Genomic DNA, 12,094 nt, shown 5'->3' with positions numbered 1-12,094 from the left:
AAGCAACTGAAAAAGAGGGATGGAAGGGAATTAATAGGAAAAGCTCCTGCCAAATCTGAACAGTTGGGAATGTATAGGTTTATAAACTGTAACCTTAGTAAAAATGAAACATGCGCACACTAACAGGAAGACTAGAATAAACCCTTTGTCAGCATTTGCAGCCAGGTAGCCAGTGATTCAAGGAAGTTTAGCATCTGGGTGTGACCCTGGCCACAAGTATTTGCTGGCTTTAGAAGACTGTCTGCTGAATGAAGTCGTGAGCTACAGTTTCCACCATCTGCTTCCTGTTTCCTCGCTGGTGTAAACTGTCTGAGCCCTGGAAATCCAGGCAAAGGGTAGCTCAGACGGGTGGGTAGATGTTGAAATTACGACATTGCCCCGCCCCATATGCATTACGCCTTCCTAGCTGTAATTTTCCTTCATTCCTCAAATGCCTAGCATTGCAAAGGCATTGAAAGTTACTCACACCCCACCTCTTGTATTTGCTGCATTCACATTCCCTTGGTAACGTTACAGGTTGCATTGTAGTAAGTGGTCTGTGGTTTGCTCTCCTCCGCATTCTCATGTTGTAGACTCCACTTTGTAGCCCCATTTCTTAAGATTGGCTCTGCATCTCGTGGTGCCAGAGCGCGGCATGTTCAAACACCTTTCAAGTCGCCAAGTCTTCTGTGTGCCAAGGAGGCAGTTTCTCATCCAGACTCAGCCACTGATTGAGGTTCTGGATTTTCCCCCGCCACTTTTGAACTCTCACTTGCTGAGGTGTTCCTGTGAGGATATCTGTAGATTTTAAGAAGCTATTCTTGATTACAACATTGTTTTGCTGGCTGATATCCGAACAGGGCATGAGCCAGAGATGTCAATGCCTTGGTCCTTTTATTGCTGGCTGCTACTTCCCAATGGATATCAGGTGGTGCAATACCGGCTAAACCATTATGTCTCCAGTGGTGTAGGGCAGGGGTCCTCAAACGTTTTAAACAGAGGGCCAGGTCACAGTCCCTCAAACTGTTGGAGGGCCAAATTATAATTTGAAAAAAACATGAATGAATTCCTATGCACACTGCACATATCTTATTTGTAGTGAAAAAAAAACACTTTAAAACAATACAATAATTAAAATGAAGAACAATCTTAACAAGTATAAACTTATTAGTATTTCAATGGGGAGTGTGGCCTTGCTTTTGGCTGATGAGATAGGATTGTTGTTGTTGTTGTTGTTGTTGTTGTTGTGTGCTTTCAAGTTGTTTCAGACTTTGGTTGAGCAAGGGCTGAGTAAATGACTTTGGAGGGCTGTATCTGGCCCCCGGTCCTTAGTTTGAGGACCCCTGATGTAGGGTGTAGACATCCTGTGATAATGCGGCATGTCTCATTAAGAGCTACAGCCACTGTTTTAATGTGGTGAGATCTATTCCACACTGGGCATGTGTATTCAGCATCAGAGTAGCAGAGCACAAGGGCAGATGTCTTCACTGTATCTGGTTACAATCTCCAGGTTGTGCTAGTCAGATTTTGTATAACTCCAGTGAATGTGGAGGGCTGGCTGTATTTTAAATAACTGCAATTCTAGATATTTGGGATTTGAAGGAAAAGTTCAGCAGAAGCATAGAATTCTTATTTGGAGGAGCATTTCCCTCCTGCTCACAGCTTCATCCCTGAGTCCGTGGGTACATCGAAACAGTAGAATGAATTCAGTGTACCTAAATGCAATTGAATCCTGGAATGTGTAGTTTGTAGTGGGATACTATCTGTCTTTGGTAGCTGCCTTTTTTTTGTAATATCATCTTATATAGGCACATAATGGCCATACAGATAACAAGTAGAAAGGAACCCAATAAAACCTACTAATTCCAATGCAAGTTTTGCCCTCAAAACTTCATACCCTTGAAAGGCAGCCCAAAGACTCTTGGCCCCATTGTATGTGCTGTATGCAAACGTAGGCATGTTTAACCTGAAGAAGAGAAGGCTGAGAGGATACATGATAGCCATGTATGTGAGAAGAAGTCAGAGCGAACTTGTTTTCTGCTGCCCTGGAGACTAGGACACGGAACAAAGGCTTAAACCTCCAAGAAAGGAGATTCCACCTGAACATTAGGAAGAAGGCTGAGAGGAGGCATGTTGGCCATGTATAAATATGTGAGAGGAAGCCACAGGGAGGAGGGAGCAAGCTTGTTTTCTGCTTCCCTGGAGACTAGGACGCGGAACAATGGCTTCAAACTACAAGAGAGGAGATTCCATCTGGACATGAGGAAGAACTTCCTGACTGTGAGAGCCGTTCAGCAGTGGAACTCTCTGCCCTGGAGCGTGGTGGAGGCTCCTTCTTTGGAAGCTTTTAAACAGAGGCTGGATGGCCATCTGTCAGGGTGCTTTGAATGCAGTTTTCCTGCTTCTTGGCAGAATGGGGTTGGACTGGATGGCCCATGAGGTTTCTTCCAACTCTTTGATTCTATGATTCTATGTGACATATCATAATGTGACATACCATAATTGCGAAATACAGACATCTTCCTCTTGGGGTCTGCAGGGCTGGACAGTTTTTTCTGGTCATCTCTCTCTCTCTCTCTCTCTCTCTCTCTCTCTCTCTCTGCAGATAGGGATCTTTACAAAGACTGTTTCCTTGTACAACCTGTACAACTTGATCAGGCTTAGTGTCAGAACCTGGCACCACATTGCCATTGCTGGGGTCCCATTGCACCATTCAAATGTTTGAAAGGATGTCATATTGAAGATGGAGCAAGCCCATTTTCAGGTGCTCCAGGGATTAGGACACAGAGTAATGTACTTTCAAATTGTAGGAAAGGAAAGTCCAACTAAACAACTTCCTCGTGGTGGGACTGGCTGAACAAACAAATGGGCTGCTTCAGAGTCTTGTGGAGTCTCCTTCTCTGGGTTTTAAGCAGAGACTGGATGACAATCTATTTGGAATGCTTTGATTGTGTCTTTTTGCATAGCAGAAGAGGGTTGGATTAGATTGCCTTTGGGCGTCTCTTCCCCATGTACCTCTGAAATACTGTTTTGATTGAGTCTTTTTGCATGGCAGAAGAGGGCTGGACTAGATGGCCTCTGGGGATCTCTTCATGTACCTCTGAAATACTGCTTTGATTGTGTCCTTTTGCATGGCAGAAGAGGGTTGGATTAGATGGCCTCTGGGGGTCTCTTCCCCATGTACCTCTGAAATACTGCTTTGATTGTGTGTTTTTGCGTGGCAGAAGAGGGCTGGACTAGATGGCCTCTGGGGGTCTCTTCCCCATGTACATCTGAAATACTGCTTTGATTTTGTGTTTTTGCGTGGCAGAAGAGGGCTGGACTAGATGGCCTCTGGGGGTCTCTTCCCCATGTACATCTGAAAAACTGCCGTTAAGAATTTCCCTGAAAATGAGCTCAGCTCTCAGGCTGAAAGACATCCCCCACCCTTGGTGTTTCAAGGGCTTTGTTCCCTATTCCCTAAAAGAAAAATGCCAGTTTGCCATCTCCACAATTAATATGGATTTCCTTCTCCCCTGTGGGATAGGAAGTGACTCACTGGCAAGATAATGCCAACACTCTTGTTAAAGCCTAGAAAGTAGGATAAAAACTACATAAATATGAATGAGTCTGTGACTTAAGAGAGGGATGAGTAATAGAGTTGTCATCCTGTTTTTAAAAAAATCCACCTTCAGTTGTCTAACATTTTAATCCAAATATTACTCTCTGCTGAGAAGTGACTAACACATTCAAAGGGAGGAAAAGAAGTCAGCACAAAATATTCATACCAATTGTTGATGTGTACCTTTCAAGTTGTTTCCGACTTATGGCAGCCCTATCTTGGGGGTTTATTGGCAAGATTTCTTCAGATGAGTTTGCCTTTCTAACACCATCACCCTCTCTCAGTAACTTCTCTCTTCATATCCCCGTCACTCCAATTCCATTAATTATAATCTGTCAAGAAGTTCAACTCTAACACATTATGCCTGAATCAAGATTGTCTAGAAGCTTAAATCAACTTATCAATGCCAAGATGTTTGTATTATCATTGAAACAGTTTTATGAATTGTTGCTAAAACAATTTAGCATAAATTACACTTTGATGTAGCAATCTCTTTACAGTTCTTTCACTACATTTAGTTCCCAGCTCCTTATTACTGGAACTCTTTGCACCAACTTAGGATATCATCCCATATCACTTTGATGGCTGAAAGCAAGGAGGAGCTGAGGAGCCTTCTAAACAAGCTGAAAGAAAAAAGTGCAAAAGCTGGATTGCAGTTAAGCATCAAAACCCTAATATTATGGCATCCAGATTGATTGACAACTGGCAAACAGAGGGAGAAAATCTGGAGGCAGTGACAGACTTTGTATTTCTAGGTACAAAGATTACTGCAGATGCAGACTGCAGCCAGGAAATCAGGAGACGTTTCCTTCTTGGGAGGAGAGCAATCACCCATCTCTATAAAATAGTGAAGAGTGGAAACATCACACTGGCAATGAAGATCTGCATGGTTAAAGCAATGGTATTCCCCATAGTAAGCTATGGATATGAGAGCTGGACCATAAGGAAGACTGAGCGAAAGAAGATAGATGCTTTTGAACTGTGGTGTTGGGGGAAAATTCTGAGAGTCAAGAAGATCCAACCAGTCCATACTTCAGGAAATAAAGCCCAACTGCTCACTGGAGGGAAGGATATTAGAGGCAAAGATGAAGTTGAACACATAATGAGAAGACAGGAAGGCTTGGAGAAGATAATGATGCTGGGGAAAATGGAAGGAAAAAGGAAGAGGGGTCAACCAAGGGCAAGATGGATGGATGTTTTCTTTGACGTGACTGGCTTGACTTTGACGGAGCTGGGGGTGGTCACGGCCAACAGGAAGCTCTGGCATGGACTGGTCCATGAGGTCACAAAGAGTGGGAAGCGACTGAACAACTAACATAACCCATTCCTGATTAAATGAATTCCAGTTCATGAAAACGGATGCCATGATGCATTTATTAATCTTGGGAGTTTCTCATACTTTTTGTTGACAGCAAATAGCAGCTAGGCATTGCTGGTAAATGAGATTTTGGGTGCATCTACACCGTCAAACTAATGCAGTTTAAAATCTCTGGAACTGCCATGGTTCATTGCTATGGATTCCTGGGAGATGTAGTTTGGTGAGATACTCACGCTCTATGGCAGTAAAGGATAAAAGCATTTTTAATACTACAGCTCATGTGGTTCTATAGCACTGAGTTAAAGTGGAATTAATTCTACAGGATAGATGCAGCCTTTGCAGAAAACCTACTTATAGATAGACAGAGGATTCATCTATACCAGAGCATCATAAATTGTGGGTTCCAACCCCAAAGGGATCCCTTTAGCTCGGCCATGGGCAAACTTCAGCCCTCCAAATGTTTTGGACTTCAACTCCCACAATTCCTAACAGCCTACTGGCTGTTAGGAATTGTAGGAGTCGAAGTCCAAAACATCTGGAGGGCTGAAGTTTGCCCATGGCTAATTTAGCTCAATGTTGGGGTTGCAAAGAAAGAGGAGGAGGAAGAAGGACGCTGCCAACTTCTCCAGACATTTGCTGCTCTTCCTTCTCTCCAACCACAACACACAGAATTCCACAGCATTGAGCAATACTTAAAGTGATGTCAAGCTGCACTAATTTCACAGAATAGATACAGCCTCAGTTTCAGGTAAGCACACATCCTTGGCACTTGACAGGGAAAGCTGTAGTGCTTGCCCCAAAGGCATGTTGAATTCTACTTCAATGAAAACCTTCATTACGCACACTGCCAGTGACCAATTGCACATGCCTTTCCATGACATTACTCACCCAAACAGAAGCCATAGTTGCCATTTCTCAGCAAAACTCTGCAAAAAAAATAAGAAGATGAGAGACTAGGTGCATTCTATTATTGTAAAATCCATAAATCTAATCGTTCCAGAAAAGTACTTAACAAACAATTGAGTGGTCATGCTAGTTAGAGGACCAGGAAAAATATTTCAGCCCAAGAGCAACTATTGCAAGCTTTCAAAATGTATTTTCAAATTCTGAAAATACGACATGCACATTTCCCTGAATTCAGGTACAACATTCTGTTTGCTGCCAACTAGTACTACTAACCCGGGCATGGGCAAACTTTGGCTCTCCAGGTGTTTTGGACTTCAACTCCCACAATTTCTAACAGCCTCAGGCCCCTTCCTTTTCCCCCTCAGCCGCTTAAGTGGCTGAGGGGAAAAAGGAAAGGGCCTGAGGCTGTTAGAAATTGTGGGAGTCGAAGTCTAAAACACCTGGACGGCCAAAGTTTGCTCATGCCTGTTCTAACCGCAAACCAACTTGCTTGCACATGGGGAACATAGGTCAAGCAGTCACTCATAGCTGAACAGCTAACCTCTGTTTCTCCTCTCCAAAATCTTCTCTCCCCTTCAAAGTTATCAAGCAGCCCGTGTTTGGTGTTAACTTGTCATTGCGGCTTTAGCAAAAGGCTTTGGGAGATGGGAAACAGAGGGAACATGCCCACCTAATTGTTGCTTCTTCCACCCATTCTCTCTGAAGAATGCAACCCCCTGGAAACTCTCTCAGCCAAAATATGCAAGGCCGGAAAGGAATCTTGACTCAGAAACTAAAAATGGGTGTTTGTTTGGCCCAAGCCAGCCAAGTTTTAAAACACCATGGTTTGGTTCTGTATGTTTTGCTTGGGAGGAAAAAAAAATCCCCACCCTTCCTGAAGGAATGGAAACAGAAACCCAAGGAAGGCCTCAGCAAACACAGGACTGTTGTGGAAGGAAGGCTCAGAGATGGGAACATACAAGCACCACGGCTCTTTAAATGTGAGTCTATCCCACATATACAAAGCAGGGATATGGTTGATTGGTTTAGGGAGCAAAAAGGGGTGCATCTATAGCAGGCATGGGCAAACTTCGGCCCTCCAGGTGTTTTGGACTTCAACTCCCACAATTCCTAATAGCCGGTAGGCTATTAGGAATTGTGGGAGTTGAAGTCCAAAACACCTGGAGGGCTGAAGTTTGTCCATGCCTAATCTACAGTATGGAATTAATGCACTTTGACACCATTTTCAGTACCATGGCTCAGTTCTATGGAATCCTTAGAGATATTGCTTTACATGGTCTTTAATCTTCACTGCCAAGAGTTCTGGTCCGTCACCAAATTGTAACTCCCAGGTTTCCATTGCATTCAGCCATAGCACTTAAAGTGGTGTCAAACTGCATTAATTCTACAGAGTAGATGCATCATATCACTATGCCAGCGTTTCTCAACCTGGAGATCAGGCTCCCTGGAAGGGTCATGAAGGGGGTGTCAGAGGAGTCACCAAAGACCATCAGAAAAATCAGTCTTGTCTGTTGGTCATGGAGGTTCTGCGTGGAAAGTTTGGCCCAATTCTATCATTAGTGGGATTCAGAATGCTCTTTGATTGTAGGTGAACTATAAATCCCAGCAACTACAACTCCCAAGTGTCAAGGTCTATGTTCCCCAAACTTCACCAATGTTCACATTTGGACATATTGAGTATTCGTGCCAAGCTTGGTCCAGATCCATCATTGTTTGAGTCCACAGTGTTCTCTGGATATAGGTGAACTACAACTCCAAAATTCAAGGTCAATGCCCACGAAATCCTCTAGTATTTTCTGTTGGTCATGGGATTTTTATGTGCCCAGTTTGGTTCAATTCCATCATTAGTGGAGTTCAGAATACTCTGATTGTAGGTGAAAGTGTTCACATTTGGTCATATTGAGTATTTGTGCTAAGTTTGGTCCCAATCCATCATTGTTTGAGTCCACAGTACTCCCTGGATGTAGGTGAACTACAACTCAAACCCCACCAAACCCTTCTAGTATTTTCTGTTGGTCATGGGAGTTCTGTGTGCCAAGTTTGGTTCCATTCCATCATTGGTGGAGTTCAGAATGCTCTTAGATTGTAGGTGAACTATAAATCCCAGCAACCACCACTCCCAAATGACAGAAACAATCCCTCCTCAACCCCAACCATATTCAGATTTGAGCATATTGGGTATTTGTGCTAAATTTGGTCCAGTGAATGAAAATACATCTTGTATATCAGATATTTACATTACGATTCTTAACAGTAGCAAAATTATAGTTGTGAAGTAGCAACAAAAGTAATTTGATGGTTGGGGGTCACCACAACATGAGGAACTGTTTCAAGGGGTTGTGGTATTAGGAAGGTTGAGAAACACTGCACTATGCCATCAAAGATATTCTCCTATTGTACATAGATAGTCCATTTCTCGCTTTTGGGGTGAATGGCAACAAATGCATGAAACACGAGAAAGTGTTTTCCTACTAGAAGTTGCAATCAGATTTCTCTCTCCAGTCTTTCATGAAACACTGAAAGTGTAATTAATGTTTCCTGTGCCTTCGTTTGTTTGTAATGAGGTTAGCACACAGCAGAAGGAGGAGCAAATAACTCTGGAAAAATCACAAAAGTGTCAGTGTCCACTCCATTTTCGGTTGTGGGAGAGGCTTGACTTTCCCCCACGGTAGAATAAATGCAGGCTGACACTCTTTTGAAGTTCAATGGCTCAATGCTATAGGATCCTGTGAGTTGGACATGGTCCTCAGTCTTGGGTTGCTGTGAGTTTTCTGGGCTGTCTGGCCATGTTCCAGAAGCATTCTCTCCTGACGTTTTGCCCACCTCTGAGGCAGGCAACCTCAGAGGTTGTGAGGTCTGTTGGAAACTACGCAAATGGGGTTTAATATCTGTGGAATACTGTCCAGGGTGGCAGAAAGATCTCTAGTCTGCTTGAGGCAAGTGTGAATGTTTGAATTGGCCACCTTGATTAGCATTGAATGGCCTTGCAGCTTCAAGGCCTGGCTGCTTCATGCCTCCTTTGTTGGGAGGTGTTAGCTGGCCCTGATTAATTCTTGTCTGGAATTCCCCTGCTTTTTGAGTGTTGCTCTTTATTTACTATCCTGATTTTAGAGTTTTTTAAATACTGGTAGCCAGATTTTGTTCATTTTCAGGTTTAGTCCTTGGATTGCTGCCCGGGGGAATCCTTTGTTGGGAGATGATTAGCATTGAATGGCTTTGCAGTTTCAAAGACTGGCTGATTGCTGCCTGGGGGAAAACATTTGTTGGGAAGTGATTAGCATTGAATGTCCTTGCAGTTTCAATGCATAGTTGATTGCTGCCTGGGGGAATCCTTTGTTGAAAGGTGATTAGCATTGAATGGCTTTGCAGTTTCAAAGACTGGCTGATTGCTGCCTGGGGAAACATTTGTTGGGAAATGATTAGCATTGAATGGCCTTGCAGCTTCAATGCATAGCTGATTGCTGCCCGGGGTAAACCTTTGTTAAAAGGTGATTAGCATTTAATGGCTTCGCAGTTTCAAAGACTGGCTGATTGCTGCCTGGGGAAACATTTGTTGGGAAATGATTAGCACTGAATGGCTTTGCAGCTTCAAAGACTGGCTAATTGCTGCCTGGGGGAATAATTTGTTGGGAAGTAGTTAGCATTGAATGGCTTTGCAGCTTCAAAGCATGGCTGATTGCTGCCTGGGGGATCCTTTGTTGGGAAGTGTTAGCTGGCCCTGGTTGTTTCCTGTCTGGAATTCCCCTGAATGGCCTCAGTCTTCTCTGCCAAAGGGAAGCGCCTCCCTAAGCTGCCTCGCCCAGGATTCCATAGCATTGAGCCAGGGCCGTTAAAGCGGCACAAATCTGCATTAATTCTACAGTGTAGAGAGGCAGCCAAAGAGGTTCAGGGAAGGGAAAAAGATTCGATTTCTCCTCCCGGCGAGGAAGTGTCTGAGCCAGGAGGGAGGAGAGGAGAGAGGCGCATCTAGGGAGGCAGATCCATTCCTGCGATGGGTAGGGAGACCTAGTCTAAAGTCCGGAGGGTTGGGGGCTCTTTCCCGCCCCTCCCAGGCGCCCAAAGGGGGGGTTCACTCACCTCTCCGGTCCAGGCAAAACGACTCACCCAACTTGCCCGGGGAAACTTGCGCCTCGCCCTGAGAGCCGGACCTGGGGGCGGATCTGGAGAGGAAAGGGCTGGCCCTCCAAGCCACAAACTCCCCCTTCTCTCTCTCTGGCCCGGAACTTGCTTCCAAAGAGAGACCGACCAGGGAAAGGCCACCTCCCTTGCCCTGCCCGCCACTGCATCCACACCCTAGAATGAATGTTGATTGGTACCACTTTGACTGCCCTGGATGAATGCCATGGAACCCTTGCGTTTGTAGTTTGACAGGGTCCTTAGCCTTCCCTGTCTGAGAGCTCTGGCGACCCTCCAAACAACAACTCCTAGGATTCCATTGCATTGAGCCAGAGCAGTTCATGGAATCAGAGGGCCCTTCCACACAGCCCTATATCCAGGAATATCAAGGCAGAAAATCCCACAATATCTGCATTGAATATCTGAGTCCACACAGTGCCATATATTCCAGTTCAAAGCAGAAAATGTGGGCTTTTATTCAGCTGTGTGGAAGGGCCCTCAGATAACAGGGCATAGGGTTACAGCCTGTGTTGGATGGGAGTGATCCTGGACTCATCGCTGAGCCTGGAACCCAGGTCTCAGCGATGGCCGGGAGAGCTTTTGCACAGTTAAAACTTGTGCGCCAGCTGTGCCCATACCTTGGGAAGGCTGATCTGGCCACAGTGGTCCATGCTCTCATTATATCCCAAATAGATTACTGCAATACGCTCCACATGGGGCTGCCTTTGAAGACTGTTTGGAAACTTCAACTAGTCCAATGGGTGGCAGCCAGATTACTTATTGGAGCAACATACAGGGAGCATACCACCCTCCTGTTACGTGAGCTCCACTGGCTGCTGGTCCAGTTCCGAGCACAATTCAAAGTGCTGGTGTTGACCTATAAAGCTCTACACCAGTGGTTTTCAACCTGGGGTCCCCAGATGTTTTTGGCCTTCAACTCCCAGAAATCCTAACAGCTGGTAAACTGGCTGGGATTTCTGGGAGTTGTAGGTCAAAACACCTGTGGACCCACAGGTTGAGAACCACTGCCCTATACGGTTCTGGCCCAGCTTACTTGTCCGATCGTATTTCCCCCTACATCCCAACTCGAAACTTACGATCTTCCGGGGAGGCCCTGCTCTCGATCCCACCTTTGTTGCAAACACACTTGGTGGGGATGAGAGACAGGGCCTTCTCAGCAGTGGCCTCCCACCTGTGGAACTCACTCCCCAGCAAAATTAGGTCAACGGCTTCCCTCCTTTCCTTCTGGAAACAGTTGAAGACATGGCTATGGGACCAGGCATTGAGAGCAGTCTGAGAATAAAAATGGCAACAATGCTATGGAAAATGGACAATGGACAGGCTTCGGATTAAGTTGTTGATCATAGAACTCAGACTAAGACATACGAATTAATACAGTTAGCACTATTTTAATCTAATTTTAATGTTTTACTTATTATGTAATTGTTGTTTTATCTGTTTGTATATGGGGGGCATCAAATTGCTGCTGACTGTAAGCTGCTCTGAGTCGCCCTTCGGGGGGTAGAGAAGGGCGGGGTAAATAAACTGGTAAATAACCCAGTTCAAAGCAGGTTTTATGGGGTTTCCTGCCTTGATATTCTGGGTTATATGGCTGTGTGGAAGGGCCCTGAGTCCACACTGCCATATAATCCAATTCAATGTGGATTTTATACAGCTGTGTGGAAGGGGCCAAAGAGTCTCTAGACCCTACAGCACAACTTAGTGGTTGCTTCTAGTTGAAGCTGACCATAGAATCATGCTAGAGACCCTAGAGCAGGGGTCCTCAAACTATGGCCCGAGGGCCGGGTACGGCCCTCCAAGGTCATTTACCCGGCCCTCGCTCAGGGTCAACCTAAGTCTGAAACGACTTGAAATCACACAACAACAACAACAATCCTATCTCATCAGCCAAAAGCAGGCCCACACTTCCAATTAAAATACTAATAAGTTTATCGTTGTTAAAATTGTTCTTCATTTAAATTATTGTATTGCATTTAAGTGTTTTTTGCACTACAAATGAAGATATGTGCAGTGTGCATAAGAATTCATTCATGTTTTTTTCAAATTATAATTTGGCCCTCCAACAGTTTGAGGGATGGTGACCTGGCCCTCTGTTTAAAAGGTTTGAGGACCCCTGACCTAGAGATTCTTAGAAATAATATATTAATATACAA

The 12,094-nt window shown here is 44.7% G+C and overlaps 1 protein-coding gene across 2 annotated transcripts in view; it reads right to left on the bottom strand.

Annotated features, from left to right (window-relative positions):
• ANXA3 (annexin A3) overlaps positions 1 to 9,987 on the bottom strand; it is a 40,514-nt gene extending 30,527 nt beyond the window's left edge. Inside the window, exons 1-2 of one of the 2 annotated variants that reach the window (XM_060779352.2) lie at positions 9,882 to 9,987; positions 5,787 to 5,824 (exon numbers count right to left, since the gene is read on the bottom strand). In XM_060779352.2, the coding sequence (XP_060635335.2) occupies positions 5,787 to 5,810 (24 nt within the window). In that variant the 5' untranslated portion in view covers positions 5,811 to 5,824; positions 9,882 to 9,987. Of the gene's footprint in view, positions 1 to 5,786; positions 5,825 to 6,345; positions 6,472 to 9,881 lie in introns of those variants that run through there. The other variant, XM_060779353.2, reaches the window with a different exon arrangement.
• Between the last annotated feature and the right edge of the window lie 2,107 nt (positions 9,988 to 12,094).

The sequence above is a fragment of the Anolis sagrei genome, chromosome 5, assembly GCF_037176765.1.
Source record: "Anolis sagrei isolate rAnoSag1 chromosome 5, rAnoSag1.mat, whole genome shotgun sequence".
NCBI lineage: Eukaryota > Metazoa > Chordata > Lepidosauria > Squamata > Dactyloidae > Anolis > Anolis sagrei.
The sequence above is the reverse complement of the archived record's forward strand: the minus strand, read 5'-3'. Positions and strand labels throughout refer to the sequence as shown.